Source organism: Mustela putorius, unplaced genomic scaffold (assembly GCF_011764305.1).
Source record: "Mustela putorius furo isolate JIRA1106 unplaced genomic scaffold, ASM1176430v1.1 tig00003834_pilon_pilon_pilon, whole genome shotgun sequence".
Lineage (NCBI taxonomy): Eukaryota > Metazoa > Chordata > Mammalia > Carnivora > Mustelidae > Mustela > Mustela putorius.
The window spans coordinates 100053359-100079246 of NW_025421987.1; the positions used below are offsets into that span (position 1 = coordinate 100053359).

Below are 25888 nucleotides of genomic sequence, written 5' to 3' on the forward strand. Positions count from 1 at the left end.
ATTTGAGAGAGAGAGAGCACTTACACACACATGAGCAGGGGTAGGAGAAGTAGACTCCCCTCTGAGCAGGGAGCCAGATGTGGGGCTCAATCCCAGGACCCTGGGATCATGACCTGAGCCAAAGGCAGACACATCACCTACTGAGCCAACCAGGCACCCCAAAATACCACTTATTTTCTACAAGACACTATTAGAAAAGAAGACAGGGGACCCCACAGGATGAAACATTGATTCAGTAAGTCATTAATACACCACTTTAAAATTAAGGTGGAAACATCCTAGTTGAATAACTTACCCTTTAACTAAACTTTCATTATATTTCTTTGTTGCCAGCAACATTGAGAACCTTAAAATTTTTCGAGGGTGCCAGTCCTCCCAAACTGGAAATTCTGATTGCACTTTCGAAGTGAAGCATTCATTAACGTCCATTAAAAGTACCTGGGTTGCCCTCAAAGGGACCCAAAGCAATCAGGATGACTTAGGGATATTTGAGCATGGGGCAGAAGCAAAAGGAGACCTTCTCCTGTAGCCCAGGCCCGAGGACTAACTAGGAGGCAATACTACTGAAAACACAGCCCATGTGTATGCAGTCTATTTCCAAAGGGACAGATGAAGAACTGGTAAAAGTGGTTGCCCTCCAGACAAGTGAGTGCTTGGAGTATCCAAGGAACTCACCAAGAGGGAGGCCTATTTCCACTGAAGACTTTTTTGTCTCATTTGTATTTTCTTTGACCATGTACTGCATTTTTTTTTTAAAGAAAAGCATTAGGAGGTAGAAATTTCCCAAGAAATTTTATTTCCACTCTCTTTAAACCAAACAGAAAATCCACACAGAAATAGCAAAAAGTGATAGCACTGGGGGAGGGGATAAAACCGTGTATTGATGATGGTTTAAACAAATCACAAGGAATGCCCAGAATCTTGGAATATGGAGGATATAAAGCAGCAAGAGGCTGACAGACATTTACAGTCAGAACTGTCTTATCCACACACTTTGCCTAATTTCTGAATAGGACAAATGACTCATGGCAATCAAATGAAATTATGAGTTTCTGTCCACCGCTAAATGATAACCTTGTGCAAAACAAAGACACAAACAAAAGATGTCTTGTGAATTTATGATCTTCAAAAGTATTTTTCAAAGCTCCTCAGCAAACTAAAGATTGAAGAAAAAGTAATTTAACAATGGATCCTCTGGTTTTTTTTTGTTTTTGTTTTTCCTCTTCAGACGGATGTAATTGTTAATTCTGTAAATCCGCTCTGTGGTTTGGGATTTGGAGCTGTGTCAATATCAATTCTACAACAAGCAGGAAATGAAATGGAATTGGAATTTAATGAAAAAATTACTGAAATACTAGAGTCTCAGTTGGTACTGGTCACAAGAGGATTTCAGTTGTCCTGTCAGTACGTATACCATGTGTTGTGGGATTTAGGACACCACAAACTGACTGAGGTAAGTTCAACATGAGTTTATCTTTATGTAGCCCCATAGACTACATAGTCTTTGTTGAATTTCATTATGTCATTACATTTATGAAAATTTGATGAGTGAGATAGTCCTCATTTTCTACCATTCTGAAATACAGGAAAAGCATTATTGTCACAAGTTATCTTAAGAAATTGAATTTTAAATATTACCTAACTCATGTCTAAATTTTAAGCAAGAGTACTGCAAACAGACCTGGAAAGAGTAGGTTCCCTCAGTCCACACATCTGTTCACCTTACCCCTCTGTGACCCTGTTGGCCTTTCCCTAAATGGACCTGGAATTCAGCCTCTCTGTATTTCCCTGCATCAGTTAAGTGCCAGGGGCACCTGGGACTTCCCTTCCAGTACTGCTCCAGGTAAATCTGTCACCTGTGGTGTCTTCCCACCAATGCCTGCGGTAGAGATTGACAGATTGGCTTTCTGGCCAACTCTTCACCCAAGACACATAAAATATACACATTAAAGAGTTGGGGGACCCATTCAAATGTGGAGAGAGGGAAAGAGTCTCCTTCCCTGCCTTTGTTTATCTTTAGTTTGTCACCATTTCTGGGCCTTCTTTGACTAAAAGCCCTCTAGTCCCAAACTGGCCCTCCAGTCACTCTCTGCCCCCCAGTTTTCCAAGGCCCGTCCACAGACAACTTTTCTGTACTTCAGTTTGGATGTTGAAATGTTGATGTAAAGTTTAAATCTGCCAAATACATTAGCACTTCTTGAGAAGAAATGACATATCTTAAAGATGTTGGATAAAACTGCTTACTTATTTTTCCCTCTGTCTCCTTTGTTAAACTCCTGAGAGCTCTTTGTTTCAACCTGGAAGCAGCAGGTAAATGGGAATAAACTGATGGTTGGCTCATAGTCCCAGGGAGATGAACAAGGCTATATAAACTGGGAGAAATCATGGCACCCAAACAGACCCCTCAGTGACTTGTGTTTCTCATCATCTAACCATGTGGCTGTCATGGGCTCTCTAAGGAGGCATAACCATGACCCTAAGGGGGAATAGAGGTGGGCATTGTAAGATGTGGGCAGGATCGAGAGGTGAAGGAAATTTTATTTTGACTCAAAGGCTGATCTGTTTTTCTTACAGATACTGAGAATTGCAATGAAGGAATGTTTGGAGAAATGCCTTGAACTAAATAAAACTTCTATTTCCTTTCCTGCCCTTGGGACTGGAAACTTTGGTATAAGGAAGAGTGTAGCAGCCGAGATTATGTTTGATGAAGTTTTAACTTTTGCCAAATGCCATTTGAAAAAGCAATTAACTGTAAAGTTTGTGATCTTTCCAGAAGAACTGGACACCTACGTGGTAAGATAGTATTTTAGAAATGTCCCATTCAGGGACGCCTGGGTGGTTCAGTTGGTGGAGTCACTGCCTTCAGCTCAGGTCATGATCCCAGGGTCCTCGGATCGAGTCCCGCATCAGGCTCCTTGCTTGGCAGGGAGCCTGCTTCCCTCTCTGCCTCTGCCTGCTTGCGTGCGCTCGCTCTCTCTCTCTCTCTCTCTCTCTCTTTGACAAATACATAAATAAATAAATAAAATCTTAAAAAAAAAAAAAAGAAAGGTGGCATTCTGTTACCTATCCATCTTTAAAAAAAAAAAAAAAGGAAATGAATGTCCCATTTATTCATTCATGCATTCCATAACATCTGTGTAATATCTCCAATGTAAGACATGAGCTAAGCACTGGACAGCACGGTATTGTTCTAACTTGGTGAATTTATTGTTTTTTTAATTGCTCACCTCTGACCTAGTGAAGAATGTCATTAAAGCAGCCACGTTACCCTGCTCCCTACATTCTGTCTTTTCCTTTGTTGGCCTTTATTCTCCCCTCTGCTCCTCAAAGATAAGCAACCTTCCCATTTCAGTGTGGGCGTCCTCTGCTCCTCTGTCTTCTCTCCTGCTCTGAGAGCACAAGTATTCTGACAATTTCTGCAAAGTCCTGTCTTCTGAGCCACCTTCAGACCCATACACTTAATCCTGTCTCATTTCCACTTGGTTATCCCATTGTCGTCTTAAAGCCAACATATTTAAAACAAATTCTTTGTCTTCTCCTCTCCGATTGATCAACTTCTTGGGGCAAGTTAATATACTTTTCCGTGCTTCAGTTTCTTCATCTTTAAAGCGGGATAGTAGGGAAGCTTGGCTGGTTCAGTCAATAGAGTATAAAACTCTTGATGTCAGGGTCATGAGTTCGGCCCCACTTTGAGCATAGAGCTTATTTGGGGGAAAAAAAAAAGTAGAATAAAGTGAGGATAATAACTACCATCTTATGGAGCTGTCGTGAGCATTAAATGAGTTAATACACATAAAAACACTTAGAACAGTACCAGGCATGCAGGGAAGCCCTCCATGAGGGCTAGCTGTTGCATCAGCTCTAATGAATTGTAATTCACAGAGTGCTGACCTAAAGAGGAAACCAAGTGACCTGTTTGTTATCTTTTCTTCCAAATTAGATTATTAATTATTTCACAGCAGAGGTATCTTTGACTACTTTTGCCATGTCCCCAGTACTGTCCCCAAATTCAGTCTATTGTTTAACTTCTCTGTGGGTGACCCCAGAGGGAGGTCAGTTGTGGTCTTATACAAAAACCAGTGTGTAGGGGCATGTGTCCGTGTGTCTGAATGCAGAGATCTGTGTGTCCATCTGCTTTAGTTTTCACTTCATCTCAGCTTTTTGCTTTAGAGTGGGCAGATTAAGTTGAGTTTCTAACATGTGAAAAGGTCCAGCATAATTAGTATATTGTGCTTTATCAAGTCCAGCAGGAGGTGGTCCCCCGTAGAAGGCACTGCTGACATCTGTCACTGTTATAACAAAGGCTGCTGTGGCCTTCCAGGCCATTCCAGGAGGCTGTCCCGTCTAGAGAGAAGGGGGCACAAGTCTGCTTCCCAAACCCGAAATCGCAGGCATGTGACCTAAGAAGCAGAGATCACCGTGGGGCCTCTGATCTTCCTGGGAAAGGCTGGTGTGGGGCAGAGGGGTCCACGTCCCCTCACGCCTCTGTGATGCTGGGCTTATATTGTTCTTCCATTAACGTACCATCTCTGGGCTTTATGCTCACTTAACTGGCACTTCGAGAAGGAACTTGTCCTGATGTTAAGGAAGAATTAAAAAGGAAATGAAATAAGATACAGTGACTTAAAACAAATTTTCAAGACAGGTTTCTGATTCTGCCAGTAGCAACATCCAAGTGCTAGCACAGCCTCTCAGGCGTGGGTCCAGGTATTGGGTATAAAAAGCCTTGCTCGGTGCCTGGCAGAAAGAGTGGTTCTGAACAATAGTCCTCTGACTGCTTACTCTTCCACCCTGCAGCCTGTCTCCAGGTGGGTGGTTGCCATTTTCTCTCTCCCGACAAGAAAATGAACTTATTCTTGTTCCAGCTTGCTCTTTCCTGGAACAAGTATTAAGGTTCTTTTTCCTTTTGCTGCTTGACTAGGCACAAGGAAGTTTGTAGCATTTGCTGATATTCATTGCTGACATTTCTGAAGATGGAGTTGGGAAGAGATGCCCACAGTGAGCTCTCATTAGCCCATGTCAGCCAGCTCCAGGACACCAGGGTGTCTCACCCACAGACTTATAAGCCAGTTACCCCATAAAGTAGCTCACCTTCCAGACACAGGGAATCATCCAGTCTTGCAAATGAAGTTCTCCCTGAAGCAGAGCTCGATCGATCAATCGATCGGCGGGCCCAGGTAGGTGCTTCGGGCACATTCCAGAACAGCTCAGGAAAGACCATCTTCCTACAAGGGGAATGAACTGCATGTAGAAAAGAAGGTTCATTCTCTTCAATATACAAACAAAAATGTACGTGGTAGTTCAAAAAACATAGAAAGATCAACCACAATCTGAGGGCTCCCCTAAGCAATGATAATAAAAACAGCTGCCGTGTGTTGCATCAACCAGGCCCTGGGCTAAGGCGAAGCTGCAGAACAATCCTCTCCAAATGAATTTCCATTTTATTAGCTAAAAGAGCACCTGCCTAGTTCTCCAGTGAAGTGTCCACAGACTTGGTTCAGTGCCTCACAGGCAATAACCAGAGCATTAATGTTTATGGAATGAATGAATGATTATATTTTGCCTTGGGATATACATATATATTCTCTTTATTTTAAGACCAGATTTCGGTTTTCTGTCTGGTTTTTCTATACTTGTTTCCCCTAGGTGTTCTAATAGATCGTGGTACTACACGATTTGGTGCTGTGATCACTGTTTCTTAGGACTTTCCAAAAGGCTGCTATAGATTTGTGGTAATGAGGATGGAGACTGACAGAGTGGATGAGGCCAGGTGTGGTTTGTGCAGGTAGGAAGAGAGATTTTGAGGACTATGGCCAAAAGCCCCACTTATGACTCTGCTCTGTTTTGCTTCTTATAGGCTTTCAGCACTGAAATGGAAAAGACTAAATTCAAGCTACGTGGTTTCAGTAACTACAATGGTGAGTAAGAAATTCCCGGGTCTAAAAGTAGAGTCCATGGGACGCCTGGGTGGCTCAGTCAGTTAAGCCACTGCCTTTGGCTCAGGTCATGATCCCAGGGTCTTGGGATCGAGTCCTGCATCGGGCTCCTTGTCCAGCAGGGAGCCTGCTTTTCTCTCTGCCTCTGATTGCTTGTGCTCTCTCTCTGACAAATAAATAAATAAAATCTTTAAAAATTAAAAAAAAAATAGAAGTAGAGTCTGCTCACCAGAAGCTCATCCTCTTCATCATCTTAACTAATAGAAGGGACAAAAGGAAGAACTAAGCCCAGTATATTTTCTCCTGTTTGGATACTAACCGGCTTGGCATCTGAACATCATTCTGGTTTTGCCTAGTCCAGTTTCATGATATGAATAGAGAGAGGCTAAGCTGCAGTGGGTAATTCACAGTGTGGTTATTTACTTCACAAATAGCTCTCTATAATTTTTCCCTAAGAAAAGTTCTGTCCTTCATAAGATGACTGAGCCAGTTACTCTTTCTGCTCTGAATGGGGTCACATCTAAATAGTCATTTTAGAAAACATCTCAGTCATACCAGATAATAATAAATGGATTCACCTGATGCTACTCAAACCTGAGAATCACTAGGATCATAATAGAAACTTTAAACAAATAAACAAACAAAAATATGTATGGCCCCCAACCCTACATATTCTGACTCAGGACCTTTGGATCTGGGCCAAGCATGTGTATTTTTCAGTAGCTCCTAGTCAGTTTTGCTGCTGAACTAGGTTTGGGGATCCCTGGACTTAACTAACCATGGCCGATGTTGGAGAAAGATGAACTGTGTCATGTAACTCCTTTCCTTTAGTGGAGTTGGAGTTGATGGGGTTGGAATTGCTTCATGACAACCAGGATGCGTACTTGTGAAGTGGTCTTTTGATCTACAGTAGTGTATAAATGTCAAGAACACTAGACATTCAGTGAGGAATAGAAACTGTTGGGGTATTTCCCACTAGGGTCACAATGATTTGCTTATACCCTTTAACAGAACAGTTCACTTATAGATGGGCTATGGTCCAGCAGTGCTGGAAACAAAGGAGGGGTTACTTGGAGAGAGCTGTGGTCTGTCACTTTGCCTCTTATGAACCTCTTTATTTATCTGTAAAATGATGATAAAGACAGACTTTTGTAAGCATAAATAGAGATTATGTATGTAAAAATGTTCTGTTGCAAAGCATTGAATGAAGGCCAAAGAATAATGAGTGAGAGGATGGACAAACAACCCAGGGGAGAAACTGCCTGGACAAACTACCCAGAAGAGGCAGAAAGTCCTACTGACCTAAAAAGATCGAGAGTGGCTTCCTGGTCAAGTGGGTCTAAATTGGGCTTTATTGAGGATGGCAGATTTTCAGTGGCTCGAGCTGCTGCGGTGGGGCACCCAATGTGAAGAAAATGCCTAGAAGCAAACAAAAGCAGTGCATGTGGGGGGAATCACACTGAACCAAGGGAAGGTAGACCGGAGTTTTAGGCGAGGCTAATATGGAAAACGAACATACAAATGTCTCTGTTTTTAGTCCAAATAATAGGGCCATGTGTTACCATTTACTTCGGTCGTTTTAAAGGACATCTGTAAAGGAATTATAATTATAGCGCAGGACAATAATTGACCTTAATGATGGTTAATGGTGATGATCTCAGATTATCAAGGAAAAGCTGAACTATTTAGGAAGGCAGGGAAATGTGTTTTCATTAGAAATATTTAACTAATAAACTAAGTAATCTAACTCATAAATATTTAACTAAGGTATTTGGTGCTAGAAGTGTATCCCCTAGTGATCTGAAAAATTAGTTTCCCAGAAGAACAATTTTTCCCCCCAGTAATGATGGGTAAATGAAGTATCACCATGTATTGCTTCTCTTTTCTCCTAAAAAGTAATATAAACTCCCAGGGAGAAAAAGGGTTAAAAAATGAACAAATAAACAAAATCCCTGTGTCTCCAGTTTAAGAACTTTTATCACTTCATTGTCCAAAACATTGGCTTTTTTTTTTTTTTTTAAACTCGGACCCTCTTCCTTCTGTCTCTCTCCTGGTACTGTTTCAGAGTTCCTGGTACCACTCAACTATTCCAGAGGGGAAAAGATGCTAATTACCACTACTAACCTCAGATCATTTATGGGGAGGCAGAATTATGTGAGTGCTAGAGTCAGACTGCCCATACCTAGTAGCTCCACGGCTCCTACTAGCTAGGCCTTTAACCATGGGCAAGTTACTTAATAACTTTATTTTTTTTTTAAAGATTTTATTTATTTATTTATTTGACAGAGAGAGATCACAAGTAGACAGAGAGGCAGGCAGAGAGAGAGAGAGAGAGGGAAGCAGGCTCCCTGCTGAGCAGAGAGCCCGATGTGGGACTCGATCCCAGGACCCTGAGATCATGACCTGAGCCAAAGGCAGTGGCTTAACCCACTGAGCCACCCAGGTGCCCCTACTTAATAACTTTAAATAAGTTTCTTCATTTGTAAGATGAGGCTGTTATTAGTACTTATAAGGTTGTGAGGAGTGAACAGAATAATTTTTGTGAAGCATTTAGAAATGCCTAGAACATAGTAGGTGCTCAATTTACTTTTCCCCTTATGTTATGTATCCCCATATTCTTGTGTTTTTGAGATTCATCCAAATAGCTAAAGTTCACTCCTTTTCATTGCTTTAATAATATTCCAATGCTGAAGGACATTTGGGTCATTTCCAGTGGGTTTTGCTGTTACAAAGGAGAAGGTGAATTTTCTTGTATATATCTCCTGATGCACACATACAAAAATTTTTTACAGAACATAATTATGGGAGTAGTTGTTCCAGTTTTACACCCATCATAAATATATACAGAAGTTCTAGTTCCTCTGTATCCTCCCCAACACTTAATATTGTTAGACTTATTTTTTGCCGATCTGTTGGATAATTTTTCATATCCCTGATTGTCAATGAAGATGAGCATCTCTTCACACATATCTGGGCCATTTGTATTTCCTTTTCTATGAAATCTTTTGTCCAGCTGAGAATCTTGTCTATCAAGAAAAAGGTTCTTCCTTTTTCTTGATAATTCGAGAGAATTCTTTATATATTCTGGATACTGCTTCACCTATGAATTTCCTCAGCCAGTTCCCACAATTTCTTTCTTTCTTTCTTTCTTTTTTTTTTTTTTTAATTTCAGTTGAGAGTTACCCTAATCCATCAGAGATTCTAATTCTTTATATATATCTTTGCTCCTTATACACATGGGTGGGTTGGAATCAAGTTCCATGGCCTGTTCTGCTGGGATATACCATGTCAAGTAGTAAAAGCTGCTAAGCTGCAAATTCTGTGGAGATGTAAATTGTCCTGTTACATACAGATATGAAATCAAAAGGAATCCCAGGTAATGAGGTTATGGCTATTTATTCTTTTCATTAAACTTGGATAATTTTCTAATTTTTCCAAAATAAATGTATTATTTTTATAATCAGAAGTACGTATTTTTCAAAAGGAATTTTTGCCCTTTAAGCTCTATGGCTTTCAGAGATGTTTGATTTCAAACTCGATAGTAGTCTCAGTCAGCGGGACACAAAGGCATACCTCATTTTATTGTACTTTGTTTTATTGTGCTTCACAGATACCACTGGGTTTTTTTGTATTGTTTTGTTTTTCCAAATTGAAGGCTTGTGGCAACCCCGCATCAACCAAGCCAACTAGTGCCATTTTACCAACAGCCTTTGCTCACTTCATGTCTCTATATCACATTTTGATGATTCTTGGAATATTTCAAACTTCTTCATTATTACTGTATTTGTTATGGTGATCTGTGTTCAGTAATTATGACTCATGGAAAGTTCAGATGATAGCTTTTTTTTTTTTTTAAGCAACAGAGTGTTTTTAAATTAAGGCAGGTACATTGGTTTTTAGACATATTGTTATTGCTCCCCTAGTAGACCACAGTATAGTGTAGACACAAATTTTATATGCACTAGGAAACCAAGACATGCATTTGACTTGCTTTATTGCAACAGTCACTTGATTGCGGTGGTCTGCAACCCGACCTGCATCTCTGAGGCATGCCTATAATCATTGGTTAACATCCATGGTGATATCACAAGGTGAGCTCATCCATGAACTGACAAATGCAACATAGCAGGGGCGAGGCATGATAACACCAACCCCTCACAGGCTAAACTCTGCTCTCAAGGAGACTGTAAACCATACATTTAGATTTCCTTCATATCTGACACGGCAATCAGAGCTAGACACTTAATTGAAGCTGCTGCCGCTGGCAATGGTCATAATGTCCTCGGGACAAACATTGGCCTTGGTGTTTTGTTCAGCCCTGGTTTAAAACCCACCTGCCTTCTGTGGATGTTTATGATAGTCTTTTCAGTCCCCCAGTTGGCCAGAGAGGAGAAAAGAGAAAATGGGCTCCAAGCTAAGTCTCCTGCCATCAGTCTGATGGGATCCAACCTGGAAAAGATGAAGGAGGCCCAAGCGTGGATCCAAAGGATACTGACCCCCCAGGACCACCATATCATTGAGAATAATCTTATCCTCTACCTTGGGAAAAAAGAACATGACAGTTTGACTCGGCTTCAGAATACCTTGAGGGTCTCTATCTCAGAGATTATCAGTCTGGAAAAGGCAACTTTAGAGATTAAAGGAGCCCAAGCTGACGTCATTGAGGCTGTTATGAACATTGAACATATGTTGTGTGAAGTTCAAGAGGAAGTGGCAAGAAAAAAGGAACTAGCCCTTTGGAGCTTGTCAGGTGAGTGACTTTAAGTTGAAAAGTCAGCTCTTGCAAACTATTCCTTATGGGTGTGAGGACGTCTGTATGCATGTGGGTCAGAGATAGCATGGAAAAGAGAGCAGACCACGTTGCTTCTGTGTTAAGCCGTAACCTTTTATAACCGTTTTTTGGCTGTCTTTCTACCAGCAAGGTTAATTAGTAAATGAAAACACACACACACACACACACACACACACACACACACCACACACACTCACATGCACCCATGTGATTGGATTTACTTACGATGATGTGGATTGCCTAAGAGGCAATTAAATAGAAAGCCTCCACCTACACAAGCCCAGGCTCTGGGGGAAATTGTACATCTCTAATTCCACAAATGGAGCGTTTGAACATAGACACGTTCCACTTGATCAATTCATTTCTTTGAGTTTTATTGCATTTATGTATTTATTGCTGGCAGCATTAGGAATCTTGAAATTACTTTGAGCTCTCTCATCACAGTAAATTATTCATTCACAGTGTGAAGTACACTCAAGTATCTCCCATTCAGTGGGGCAAAAATCATCACAATGACTGGGAATTTGGGTCTGGAGAAGTCTTTTCAACATAGCCCTAGAGCTAACTAGGAAAATTACACTGTTGCAAATGTCAGGTTGGGAAACAGAAGCTTCTTTCATTTATTTACTTGACTAATGTATCCATGATATGTGTCAAGCATGTGATGGGTGCTGGGGATACACTGATAAGGTGGACGTTGTTTCCACTGAAAATCTAATTGAGGATACTGAGCAGGTTATCTATGAAAGAGGGTGAAAATGCTCTGTGGGAGCACCTCGGACAGGCACTGTGATGTTGCAATTTAGAATATTTCTTCATTCATATGATCCAAACATATTTGTTATATATATTTGGTCTTCCTCCACATTCCTGGCTTACAGCTATCAAACCCTGTGGATTTCCTAAGTGTGGAGAGTGATAAAGTTGTCTTTTGTTACATTGAGGAGGTGACTTTGGAAAGCACCTAAGGATGGGGACTGGTCACCAGGAAACTCGACCTGTGATTGGAGGATTTGGGTATCCTCCAGCGCAACCTCTGGGGAGGGGGCTGGAGGTTGAATCAGTTGCCAGTGGCCAATGATTTAGTCAGCTATGACTAGGTAACAGACCTCCATAAAAATCCAGAAGGACAGGTTCAGAGAGCTTTCAGGTTGGTGAGCATGTGGAGAGCTAGAGAGTGTGATTTGCTGGGAGAGAAAACAGAAACTCCACACCTTTTCCCCATTCCTTCCCTGCCTTATTCATCTTTTCTGTCTGGTTGTTCCTGAGTAATATACCTGTATAACAAACCAGTAATCTGGTGAGTAAAATGTTCCTCTGAGTTCTGTGAGCCGCTCTAGCAAATAAATTGAACCCGAGGAGGAGATCATGGGATCCTCTGAAGTATAGTCAGCCAGTCAAAAGTACAGGTAACAACCTGAACTTGCAACCAGTGTCTGAAATCCAAGGAGAAGTTCATTGGAACTTTCAGTTTGTAGCTAGTCAGCCAGAAGCACAGGTAATAATCTGGTTTTTGACTGGTGTCTGAAGTGTGTGTATGTGTGTGTGTGTGTGTGTGTGTGAGAGAGAGAGAGAGAGAGAGAGAGAGCAGTCCTGTAGGACTGCACTCTTAACCTGAGAAAATCTGATTCTATCCTTGGGTAGATAGTAGCAGAATGGCTTGGTTGCATACATGAGAAACCCTCCTACTTACACAGACATTGGAACTAGGTCTCAGAATACCAGTTTAGACACCTAACCCAGACTTGGGAGGTCAAGGGGAGCCTTCTCAGAAGAGGAGTCATAAATGGAGAATGAAGAATAGAAAGAAATTAGTAAGGTAAAGATACTTTCAAGCAATCAGACCATGGCAGGGTCTAGATTAGGAAAGACTTAATAAATTCTATGAGAGTTCAGAGTTTTTCTTGAAACAAGGGAGAGCCTTAAAAGATTTTAGCAAAGATAAGGTCATTTTCACTGTAATGTTCATGGGTTTGGTACAAAAATTCAGATGCAAATTTTCAAAGACACCTCATTTTCACCTTGTGTTTATAAAAATAATTCAGGCAGACATGGTCAAAGTGAGTGGGAGTTTACAGTAAGTAAAAGCATGGGCAAAAATAATACATAAGAGGGGTACCTGGGTGACTCAAAAAAAAAAAAAACAGTAAAAAAAATGGACAGGTCACCTGGGTGGCTCAGTGGGTTAAAGCCTCTGCCTTTGGCTCAGGTCATGATCTCAGGGTCCTGGGATAGAGTCCTGCTTTGGGCTCCCTGCTCAGCAGGGAGCCTGCTTCCTCCTCTCTCTCTCTGCCTGTCTCTCTGCCTACTTGTGATCTCTGTCTGTCAAATAAATAAATAAAACCTTTTTAAAAAAATGGTCTCTCTCTCTTTCTCTCTCTCTCTCACACACACACACACACATTCTCTCAATCAAATAAATAAAAAATATTTTTAAAAAATTAAAAACATTGAACATAAAGAAATAGAATTCAAAAGTAATACATAAGAATGAGACCAAAGATATGATTTCTACTTAGCTTTTGAAAGGTAATGACTATGGATATTTAAACTGACACAAGAGTACACTTCCCAAGAGAACAAGAGACAAAGAAACACTGTTCTATAAAGCTTGTGGCATTGCTTTAAACTAACTGCATTCATAGGGTTGACCTATTCTCCCAGCTATTGACAGTTAGTCCTGTTAAGTCCCTGGTTCTGCTGCAAGATAGCACTTTTGATAGTTGATGACTAAGCATATAATTCCACAGCTGTGTTTCAGAGGCTCCCACACACTCTCTCTCAACCAGATTGGGACCTTAGTTAACAAAATTAATACATTTTCTTTTTTCTTCTTTTTTTTAAATTTAATTTAATTTTTTCAGTGTTCCAAGATTCATTGTTTATGCATCACACCCAGTGCTCCATATAATACGTGCCCTCCTTAATACCTACCACCAGGCTTACCCAACCTCCCATCCTTCTCTCCTCCAAAACCCTCAATTTGTTTCTCAGAGTCCACAGTCTCTCATGATTCGTCTCCCCCTCCAATTTCCCCCAAATCACTTTTCCTTTCCTTCTCCCAATATGTTATTTCTTATGCTCCACAAGTAAGTGAAACCATATGATAATTGACTTTCTCTGTTTGACTTATTTCACTCAGCATAATCTCCTCCAGTCCCGTTCATGTTGATACAAAAGTTGGGTATTCATCTTTCTGATGGAGGCATAATATTCCACAGTATATATGGACCATTTCTTCTTTATACGTTCGTTTGTTGTAGGGCATATTGGCCCTTTCCACAGTTTGGTGACTGTGGCCATTGCTGCTATGAATATTGGGGTACAGATGGCTATTCTTTTCACTACATCTGTATCTTTGGGGACCCAGTAGTACAATTGCAGGGTCATAGGTTAGCTCTATTTTTAAATCCTTAAGGAATCTCCACACTGTTTTCCAAAGTGGCTGCACCAACTTATATTCCCACCAACAGTGTAAGAGGGTTCCCCTTTCTCCACATCCTCTCCAACACTTGTTGTTTCTTGTCTTGTTAATTTTGGCCATTCTAACTGGTGTGAGGTATTATCTCAATGTGGTTTTGATTTGAATTTGCCTGATGGCTAATGATGATGAACATATTCTCATGTGTCTGTTAGCCATTTGTTTGTCTTCTTTGGAGAAGTGTTCTGTTCATGTCTTCTGCCCATTTTTTGATGTGATTATCTGTTTTGTGAGTGTTGAGTTTGGGTTCTTTATAGATCTTGATATCAGCCCTTTGTCTGTAGTGTCATTTGTGAATATCTTCTCCCATTCTGTGGGTTGCCTCTTTGTTTTGTTGACTGTTTCCTTTGCTGTGCAGAAGCTTTTGATCTTGATGAAGTCCCCAAAGTTCATATTTGCTTTTGTTTCTTTTGCCTTTGGAGACACATCTTGAAAGAAGTTGCTGTGGCTAATGTCGAAGAGCTTACAGCCTATGCTCTCCTCTAGGATTTTGATACATTCGTGCCTCATGTTGAGATCTTTTGTAAAACGGATACATTTTCAGTGAGTTATTACTACAAGGAATGTCAGCTATCCAGCAGAGCGATAAAATTTAAATACGGAAGTTAGGCGTTTCCTCTTCCATGCTGCTATTGTAATCCTTCCTGGGGAGCACTTCTGACAGCAGGAGTTTGTGGATCTTTGAGTCTGCAGTGCTCAACCCAGGTGCCCAACCCAGTGCCAGCAGGTGATAGGAGCTCAGCGAATGGTTGCTGAACTCAAGTGAGCTGAACTCTATTACTATACCTTATATATGTCGGCTCTTGCTCTTGAGATTTAATTTATAATCTCCTCCTTTGAAATTTCCTGGCTCTGAAATTTCTCTGCTATGGAATTTTGTTCCCCCTGCTTTCCAGATTTACAGCTTGGCCCCTCTAGTGAATTTCTTTGGATTTATCATCTGCTTTCTGTGGTTAGATTGAGCACATTCAATTAAATAATGTGCTGGGAATTATGTCATTTTTGTTTACTTGGGTTTAAGTCAAACTGAAAATAAACTGAGGGGTGCCTGGGTGGCTCCGTAGGTTTATCCAGTGCTGCATCAGTCTCCCTCTGCCCTTCCCCCCTGCTCATGTGAGCATGCTCTCTCTCCCCCAAATAAATAAAATCTTAAAAAAAAAAAAAAGAAAAAAGAAAAGAAACTGAAAGAAAAGAAGTCTTTTTGGGGTTTTCTGTTTGTTCACATGTATGTATATTTATTCCAACAAGCAGTTGGTGGGCAGTAACAGGTTGTCCCTTGAATTTAAAAAGGAAGGTAGGAAAGTTAAGGAAGAAGGAAGAAAGGAAGGAAGGGAGGAAAGAGAGAACATAAACTCTTAATCTCCAAAGTTTGCTTTTTGTGGTTGGGTGCATGTGAGTGATGTATGTACCAAATATTCTGCCTTTCCACTTGCAGAGAGCACTGGTGAAAGCCAGGTTTATATTAGCTGTGTGATATCAGCCAAGTCACTTAACTTCTCTGAGTTTTTTTTTTTTTTAAGATTTTATTTATTTATTTGACAGACAGAGATCACAAGTAGGCAGAGAGGCAGGCAGAGAGAGAGGAGGAAGCAGGCTCCCTGCTGAGCAGAGCTCAATCCCAGGACCCTGGGATCATGACCTAAGCGGAAGGCAGAGGCTTTAACCCACTGAGCCACCAGGCGCCCCTTCTCCGAGTTTTAATTTTGTTTTTTGTCAAGGTGTGTGTTAGTTATTTCAGTGGCAGTGTTGTAATAGTCAAATGAAGTTGAGATATGAAATCTTTTTGAAAATCTTTACGTTTTATATAAATGTCATACTATTTTTCATCATTCCTTAATGTTTTACTCTGTCTGTGTATTTTTGTTGATGAGCATCCTGGCCAGAAATATAAGCATTTCCTATTAGCAACATACTTATACATTATCTTACAACATCGATGGGGGAAATATATACTAATGCTCTTTTTCTCTCACCCCCTCAGGCTCGTGATCTAAATCACGTGAGGACAAATTTATTAACCCCCTCTTCTATCCCATGCCTTCTTGTTATACTGTATTCTCCTTTCATGTCCTAAACATATAAGGCATACAATTTAAACTGGCTAATCCGTTTCTTTAAATTTCTTTAATTTGTTTTATTAAATTTCTTTACAAGTCTTTTTCCTCTCACAGAGCACTGAAACAAAGTTTTATGTTATTCATTTTTAGGGCAGTGGACTAATTGGCAACCCCCAAACCAGGATGAAATGAAAAAGAATAAGTTTCTGAAATGCCTAAAGCTTTCAACGGAGGAAATTCAGGCTCAGAAGAAACAGTTTGAGAGCTGTGGTTTGCAGGTTATAAAGGTATACGTAATTGAGGGAAGGATTCTACTTGTCTTGCTATTATTTGTTTCTGTAACTGAGAGAAAAATTCAGCTGCTGAGGACTCTATGCCAGCTGCTCATTGACCTGGACCCGGAGAATTAAGACTGAAAGTAGGGCAGGGGTGGGCAGACACAAAGTGTATAGTTGGAATCAGGAGGTAGGAATGATGGCAGGAGGTACAGAAGCACCCATCAAGCCTCAGGGCAAACTTGTCTGCCTATCTCGAAGCAGTATGAAAAAAAAAATAGAATAGCATTTATTATACTGTATTATAATTGTTCACCTATTTTTTTTACCTCTTGTTAAACCATGTGCTTTTAAGAAGGCAAAGACTGTCTACACAGTTAACCCTTTCATTAGGTAGGGATTCACTCAGTGAATTTTTATTACATGGATTTATCAAAGAAGGGACAGGGAATTTTGAAGAGCCAGAAGTCAAAGTAGGAGAGGGGTGGGAGCCAGGAGGACTCTTAAAACACTTTATATGAAAAGCAAGTTGCATGCCTAGAATACACACAGCCTTTCTCTTGGAAGCAGACTATCAAGCAAAAAACATAGCGCTTCTCACTTTTTTTCCCAGTTTTTTTTCAGTTTTTCATATCTTGGGTCATAGGTGGAGAAAATAGACAATGAGGTTCTCATGGCTGTCTTCCAAAAAAAGAAGAAAATGATGGGAGAGAGAACACAGGGGAAGCCTGTGAGCCACAGGCTGTTTCAGCAAATTCCTTACCAGTTCTGCGAAGCCGTAAGCAGAGTTGGCTTTCAAAGAATGTACTCGGCGCCCTGCGGTAGGTGTCAGCTCCTCATCTTCGGGGTCTCTGTATGTGGGGAATGGTGAGCAGAACCCAGCAGATGACTCACCATTTGTGGTATTTGTTGCTTTGGTGAGGGGAACCCTTGCAACTGGGATATAGTGATTGAGTCATTTGGAAAGGGTCATATTTTTTGTTTGTTCTTCTTGTTTTGTTGCTGATGGGTTTAATGCTGATGAAAGCTTTTGCGGTAAGATGTACATTTCACTGTTTTTCTCTTTTCTGTGGTTATGTGTTTTATCTGCTGAAGCTTTTTTTTTTTTTTAATGTGTTTATCTGCTGAAGCTGTTTTTTTTTTCTTAGCTCCACAAAATAATTATTGACACTACCAAACCTCATCCCTTAATTAAAAGGGCATTTTCCTGAGCTTAATAAAGTTGCTCTTTTCTCTTCCATCTTCTTCATTTCCTGTAGTCTGCTAGTGAATGAATTAGATAGCATCTGGCAGGTGAAGTAAACAATCCTTTAAGATCCTTTTCAGCTATGGGAGTTCTACTGTGTGTAGCTTCCACATCTCTTTTCCGTTGTACAACAATACTGCATACTTAATTGCTGTATTGTCCCCTCTGGATCTCTCCAAAGGAGGCAAAGAAGTTTAGTAATAATCATGGAGGATAGTAGCCATACAGCTTGATTTTGCCTGATCATTGATTCTGTTCTTGATTTTTACCTTTCAAAATATGTAGCTTGATCCTTGCTGTAAAGCCAACTCCAGGTCTTGATTTCTAGAAAGCAACGGGTCTGGAAATCATCATCTCTTTGCCCCCAGAGAGAACATAAAAAATACCTGGAGTAAAAACTGAACATAGGAAGTTCCTGGGGGTAAAAAAATTTTAAATGGATCCCTACCAAGAAAAGAAGTCTTTAGCCAGAAGAGTGATATTGATTAAAGTCTTAAAAATTCACAACTTCGGTTTGCTCCCAAACCCGTCATAACTGGCTGCTTCTCTGCACTCCCCTTCTCCCACCCCTACATAATCTACTCTTACTAAGACCATCACTGTCCTCCTATTTATCAAAAATCCAGTAGTGCCTTTTTTTCAGTCCTGTGGCAGATGCTGCAAATTGCCTGACATTTGCACACATCTTTCTTCCTAAAAGGCACACACATCACCTCCCAAGGAAGACAGCCCCAAAGTCTCATCCTATCTCATCAGCCTCGAGTCCAGAAAGTCCTCTTTTAAAGCTTAAAAGCAAGGTAATTGCCCTAACCCAATCATTATATAATGATAGGAAGAGCAGGAAAACTGCAATAAAAAAACTCCCATTTCTAGGGATGCCTGTGTGGCTCAAAGGGTTGTGTCTACCTTCTGCTCAGGTCATGATCCCAGAGTCCTGGGAGGGAGCTTCACATGCTTCTTCCTCCCCTTTTGCCTACCACTCCCCCTGCTTGTACTCTCTCGCTCTGTCAAAAAATAAATAAGCGCTTTAAAAACAAAACCAAAAACACTCCCATTTCTATAGGGGAGAAGGAAAGTCACTGGTCCATACCACTAATCCCATGTCGCTGGACAGGGATAGTGAAGACTGTATTCCGGGAGTGGACTAACACCGTGGTTTTGTACTCTGGGAAGAATCTTCCCTATGTATTGCCATCTTCGGTCATTTCTGGACCCATTGGGGCCCGTGGCCTATCAGGGGTCCCTGGATTGCCTCAGGGACTAGAATGCTCTCAGGCTACTGACAGCCAGGCTTACAGTTTCTTCAGCAATATAGTTCCTTTAAAACCATAGCACGCATGAAGCCTGTTTACTGCTGGTCAAAGCCCAGTCAAAGGTCTTGTCTCCATCTAGTCTTTAAGCCTCAAGATTCTAGTCTTTTACCTACTGGCCTCGGTGCTCTGTCCACATTCCTAGCTCTTAGCTTAAAGCCACTGCCTGAGGCGATTCAAATAATAGATTCACTGGGGAGATACTGTCCAAAATGGGACTTGAGCCAACATGTCTGGTGAGGGTGGGTAACCAAAGGTGCTTGAGAAACCCAGGAGACATTTGATCACCGCTGAAGTTATTTTGCAACTCTTCTTTTTTAACCTAGTTTTCATTTGTAGTACAAAGGTTCTTGGCTTTATTTATTTATTTCTTTTTTACCCCTGCAAGTTTCCCAGTTATGGGATTCTCAGTCAATTTAGATGGCTAACTATAGGCAAAGTGGGCTTCTACATTTTCTGTCTTGGCTTACATTCCAGCCAGTTCTGATTTCATCTCTTGCTTGCAGGATTTGCCTAAATGTAGCAAGAAGGAGCCTCCATGCTTGCAATGTGTTTTATTGTGTTCATTCATTCATTCTTGAGCACATTCTGTAAGTCAGGCCCTGTGCTCGGTGGGAGGAATACAACAGTAAACACAACAGAGTTCCTGCCCTTATAATTTATAATCTAGTGAGTCCATCTGTTGGGTGTTTTCTGGAGTTCTAAAGGTAGCTTTTTATTTTTCCCAACCCTATGATGTCCCCCTGGGTGATTGCACCTATACCTATAGCTTCAACTCCTACCTCTGATGACTTACAGATTTGTAACTCGAAGCCCCTTCTTCTCTCCTGACCTGCAAGTCCATATCTCCAACTGTCTTTGGAATATTTCTGCCTAGATGTTCCATAATCACCTTGGACTGAACTTTTTCCTTGGCCATACTTTTCCCTAAGAAATAGGTGCTTTTTCCTTACCCCCCCCATACCCCCTATCCTGGCTTATACCATCACCATCTATATATGAGGTCTCCTAGCTGGAAACGTTATCTTCTTCCATTCCTCCTTCCTCTTACTCTAGGTTCAGGCAGTCACACAGCCCTGCTGGTTTCCTCTTGAAACATTCTCAGCCCAGCCTCACCTCTCTATTCCTGTTGCCTTTGTTCTTCTTCCCCTGGGCCCAGACGATGACCAGGTCCTTTCTTGCCTCAAAACCACAACCCTTGGGCACCTGGGTGGCTCAGTGGGTTAAGCCGCTGTCTTTGGCTCAGGTCATGATCTCAGGGTCCTGGGATGGAGTCCCGCATCGGGCTCTCTGCTCAGCAGGGAGCCTGCTTCCTCCTCTCTCTCTGCCTACTTGTAATCTCTCTCTGTCAAATAAATAAATAAAATCTTAAAAAAAAAAAAAACCACAACCCTATCCAACCTATCCTTTTCTCTGCTTCCGGAAATTGTCATGCTAAAAACATACATGCCTGTTTAATATCTACCTACCTAGCTGCCTGCGCGGTAAAACTCCAACCCCACTGGCAGAGCATGTAAGGACCTAGGCTCCCCTGCTCCCCCATCATTTCCCCCCTCATCACTCACTGTGTTCATCCACACGTCAGCCAGGAACTGCTTGGAGTTTCCTAAATGTGCTTGATATTTCATGCCTCTATGCCTTTGCATGTGGAATGCCTTCCCCCCTCACCCATTTTTAGCCCTGCAGAGTCCTATTCCTTTTTCCAGACACAGCTGAAATGGCATCTCCTGGTTGACACGTTCCCTCACGCCTGCACCCAGGGAGTGCTCTCTGCTCTGTGCTCCCACATGTCCTACATTCCCATGTTACCGCATCTGTAACTCCAACGGGTACAAAAATCTATAGTTCCACACAACTCAGCTATGGAGCCTACCTTCCTTATTAGCTCTAAAATGGAATTTTACCTACCTTTCCTGCCCCCATGTCCACAGATGTGGAAAAATCCCATCTTGACTGTTCGAGATGAACTCAGTCATTTTCAGTTTTCTCAGTCCTTTGGGGGTTTAAACTCAGTTCCTGCATGTTTTTTTTTTTTTTTTTTCCTCCTTCTTCTCTTCTAAGAGTGTTTTAGAGGGTGGGACAGGCATTGTGGAGAGAATGGTCTGGTTCTCCATCTGTCTGTTCTCTGTCTTCTGATGTCCTCTGCTAGAAAAACCACCCTGGGGTTTGGTCATTAGCACCCTCCTATGCTTAAATTTATGATGCCCTTTGTTCTCAGTGTCTTCACAGGGCACTCCGGTTTTCATACCAAGGGAGTTCCTTTCTAGGCCATTGTCTGTGCCCCTCCTGCAAAGCGGGAAATGTTTGAGTGTGCACATCCTCCAAGCTGAAATGCAAGGTCTTGTGTGGCAGTCCTCACCTGTTGTGGACATCTTCTCTGGCCATCGCTGCTTTCCATTTAGCAGCCTGGCTAGCTGAGGGGGCTGCACCCAGTAGAGGCAGGCAATGGTTCCTTCTACTCTGGAAGTCCCCTACTCCCTGTTTTTCTGAGATTCTTGTAGTTCTTCCCTATCTTGACTCCTCAGGCTCTCTTGAGGGAGTGGGGCAGTGAAGTGAGTCCCTTCTCAGCATCCCCAACAGCTCTAGTCATGTCCTCTCTGATTCTTATCTTTACACCAGGTGAAAGGAAGAACTTTTACTTATTTTGAAGTGAGAAAACTATTCTAAGAATATCTTTTATCCTTCTCTCCTGTTACATATGGCATAAACTCCACGCTCTGAATCCTTTAGTTTTTTAGACTTCTGGTTCAGAAAACCCTTTTCCTCTCCCAGAAAGCATTTCAAGGCCATAATCTATGCTTTGATTAAAAATAATTATAGGGGCGCCTGGGTGGCTCAGTGGGTTAAAGCCTCTGCCTTCAGCTCAGGTCATGATCCTGGGATCGAGGGTCCTGGGATCGAGCCCCACATTGGGCTCTCTGCTCAGCGGGGAGCCTACTTCCCTCTCTCTCTCTGTCTGCTTTTCTACCTACTTGTGATCTCTGTCTGTCAAATAAATAAATAAAATCTTTTAAAAAAACCCCAATAATTATATATGATATCTGGGGTGCCTGGGTGGCTCAGTCAGTTGAGTCACTGACTCTTGGTTTTGGCTCATCTGACAAGCTTAGGATCCTGGGATCAAGCCCTCCCCCGCCATGATCCTGGGTTCTGTGCTCAGCAGGGAGTCTCCTTCTCTGCCTCTCTCTCCCTCTTCCTCTGCTCCTCCTTCTGCTTGTACTATCTAAAATAAAGTTTTTTAAAAATTATATAATTGAGGGACACCTGGGTGGCTCAGTTGATTGGACGACTGCCTTCGGCTCAGGTCATGATCCCGGAGTCCCGAGATTGAGTCCCTCATCGGGCTCCCAGCTCCATGGGGAGTCTGCTTCGCTCTCAGACCCTCTCCTCGCTCATGCTCTCTCTTACTATCTCTCTCTCAAATAAATAAATAAAATCTTTTAAAAAAGTTATATAATTGAATGTGTGTGTGTGTGTATTCAGTTGACTTTGTTATAAGCTTTATCTTTTTTGCCCCAATATAATGAGTAGCAAGAACTCAATGGGTGGAGAAACCAAGAGCAAGACGAAAATTCCAGGAAAGAAATCTTTGATTTTTATCTCAAAATATTTTCTCTTTACATAAAACTGTGCTGTACTTTACCTGTTTACATGTGGGGATTTCCCTTTGTGAATTTTTGAGAACAGGGATCATGTCTTAGTTATTCTAGAAGCCCGAGAGCTGAATTGTTCAACTGGTAGCCATTGGCACATGTGGCTATTGAGCACTTAAAACGTGGTTAATCTGAATTGAGATGGACTTTAAATGCAATATATACACTGATTCTAAAGACCACTACCCAAGGAGAGAATGTAAAATATCTCCTTAATAATTTTTTATATTGATTACAAGTTGAAATGGTAACATTGGATAACACAGATTAAATAAAAATTACTAAATTAATTTTACCTGTTCCTTTTTACTTTTTTTATGTGGCTACTAGAAAATTTAAAATTACATATATGCTTACATTGAACTTTTGTTGTTCAGTGCTGCTCATGAGCCTGCAACAATATTCGGTTAAATCCGAAGTAAATGTAAAGAAAAAAATAGGGAGGAAAGGAAATAAAAAGGGAAGTAGGTATATAAACGTAAGCTGTTATTAGGCTGATGATATCAATGATAATTTGCCTCAGTAGCACAACTTTAGGTGTCTTTGCCTCAGACAGGGACTTGAGACCAGGAGGTGGTGATTACTTAGAGGACTAGAGAGAGATTACATAGTAGTACCCACATAGGCAATACGATTCATCAGATCCTAATAATCTTTTAACTTCTTTTTCTCTTTTCAGACCAAAAATATGGAGTTGGTATATACTTCACCAAGAGCCTGAAAAACCTAGCATACCGGGTCAAGGAAACATCGGCCACAGACAAACTGATATACGTGTTTGAAGCTGAAGTACTCACAGGCTCCTTCTGTCAGGGTCATCAGTTACAGATCACTCCCCCACCATTGAGTCCTGGAGACACAGACTACCATGACAGTGTGGTTGACAATGTCTCCAGCCCTGAAACCTTTGTTATCTTTAGTAACACTCAGGCTATGCCCCAGTATTTGTGGACTTGCAGCCAGGATCATGTACAGCCACGGGATTACTCTTCAAGACCAAGGATGCAGTCTTCACAGCAGCCTAGAGCAAGATTCTCAAGGGGTAGCTCTGTTGACTAAATTCCACATCATTTTAACAAGTGCCATGTGCTTGCTTTGGAGGAACTTTCCAAATAATGACCAGTAGTGAGTCAGAGAGTGGTCTGAATAGGTCAGATGGGTTGTCCATGTGGACCAATTGGGTTATTGAAGGGACCCAGCACAAACTAGCATCCTGGTTCTTTTATCTTTGTCTTTACCTCTTGGGATTGGGATGGGTAGATCCCAACCCAAACCCTCTCAGGTCTGTTCGCTCTCCTTCAAATTGTCCTTTCATCTGTTTTACTATAGGTAACAGCAAAAATGTTTTGCATATGATGAAGGGGAATTTCTAGTATATAATCCAAGCCTTTTTAAATGATAGTGTAACACTTGGGTGATTTTAGATTTTCCAGAAAATCTTATATAGCATTTTACATATTAAAATACACAAACTTAGTCTGAGTAACTAGCTTTGAAAAGTTCTGTGTAAAATGACATTATTCAAAGTGGAAGGACAGCAAAAGGCTGATATTCTACTGATACCCTATTTGGATTCGACCATATCAGGCAATACCACTCAAGCATCATGAGGCCAAATTATTTATTTTTTTAAGATGTATTTATTGAGAGAGAGAGGGAGAGAGAGAGAGGATGAGTGTAAGGGGGCAGGCAGAGGGAAAAAATCTCAAGTAAATTCCTCGCTGAGTATGGAGCCTGACGTGGGGCTCAGTCCCAGGACCTGGAGCTGGAATCAAGTCAGACGCTCAACCAACTGAGCCACCCAGGTGCCCCAAGGCCAACTTATTAATTCATCAAATATTTCTTGATCACTAGATGGGTTTCAGTCACTTTCTGGATGCTGGGGATATGATGCAGGACAAGACAAATGTCTTCAGAAAGTTTTCAGCCTGAATCATCAGAAAGACAGCTATGTGATTGAATATAACAAAAGAGAAAGTACAGATTCTTTGAAAAAACTTAAGAGGGAGGGGATAAATTGATCAAGGGTTGGGAGGAAGAAGAGAGAGTGAAACTCTAGCTGAGACCTGAAGTATTTATAAGAGTTATGTGAATGAGGGATGCAGAGAATAGTACTTATAAAGGCTGAATCCTCTGTGACTTTGCCCAAACTTTACATCAAAGTCCTATAGAGGCCAACAAATCTCACTAGGTATCTCTTGCCTATTCTGAAACCCATATTTCTCTATATTCCCCAAATTTCCTGACCCTCTTCTCTTTGCACAGAATACTTCTTCTGCCTCACCTTACTGTAACCAGTGTTCTTCCTCCTTTTTTTTTTTTTTTTAATTTTTTAAAAATCCCCTTCATCTATTTTCCCACCCCACCTACCTCTCCTCTGGTAACCATGTTTATTCTCTATAGTGATATAGTCTGTTTCTTGGTTTCTATCTGTTTTTTGTTTTGTTTTGTTATGTTTCTTAAATTCCACATATAAGTGAAATCATATGGTATTTGTCTTTCTCCTACTGACTTTCACTTAGCATTATACTCTCTAGCTCCATTCATGTTGTTGCAAATGGCAAGATTTCATTATTTTGGGGGGCTGAGTAATATTCCATTGTGTATATATATACACCACATCTTCTTTATCCATTCATCTCTATCAATGGACACCTGGGCTGCTTCCATAATTTGACTATTGTAATTAATGCTGCAATGAACATAGGGATAAATATATCTTTTCAAATTAGTGTTTTTGTATTCTTTGGCAATAGTGGAATTACTGGATCATTTGACAATTATGTATTTAATCTTTTGAGGAATCTTCATACTATTATCTTTTTTTGTTCTCCATACGGTTTTCCATAGTGACTGTACCAATTTGCGTTGCATGAGGGTACATTTTCTCCACGTCCTTGCCAACAGTTGTTGTTTCTTGTGTTTTTTAAAAAAAATTTTAAAGTTTTTACTTAAATTCCAGTTAGTTAACATACCATATAATATGACTTTCAGGTGTACAAATTGTTTCTTGTGTTTTTGATTTTAGCCGCTCTAACAGGAACGAGTGATAGCTGATTGTGATATTGATTTGCACTTCCCAGAGAAGTGATGTTGAGCATCTTTTCATGTGTTTGTTGGTCATCTGTATGTCTTTTT

General features: G+C 41.0%; 1 protein-coding gene across 3 annotated transcripts in view; it reads left to right on the forward strand.

Annotated features, from left to right (window-relative positions):
• The window catches only part of PARP9 (poly(ADP-ribose) polymerase family member 9), a 31854-nt gene extending 7622 nt beyond the window's left edge, over nucleotides 1-24232 (forward strand). For 2 of the 3 annotated variants that reach the window (XM_004745457.3, XM_045088834.1), the window contains exons 5-11: nucleotides 1229-1453; nucleotides 2575-2793; nucleotides 5858-5918; nucleotides 10306-10686; nucleotides 16417-16553; nucleotides 17188-17362; nucleotides 23430-24232. In XM_004745457.3, the coding sequence (XP_004745514.3) occupies nucleotides 1229-1453; nucleotides 2575-2793; nucleotides 5858-5918; nucleotides 10306-10686; nucleotides 16417-16553; nucleotides 17188-17362; nucleotides 23430-23809 (1578 nt within the window). In that variant the 3' untranslated portion in view covers nucleotides 23810-24232. The remainder of the gene's footprint in view (nucleotides 1-1228; nucleotides 1454-2574; nucleotides 2794-5857; nucleotides 5919-10305; nucleotides 10687-16416; nucleotides 16554-17187; nucleotides 17363-23429) is intronic. The other variant, XM_045088835.1, reaches the window with a different exon arrangement.
• The last annotated feature ends 1656 nt before the right edge of the window (nucleotides 24233-25888 follow it).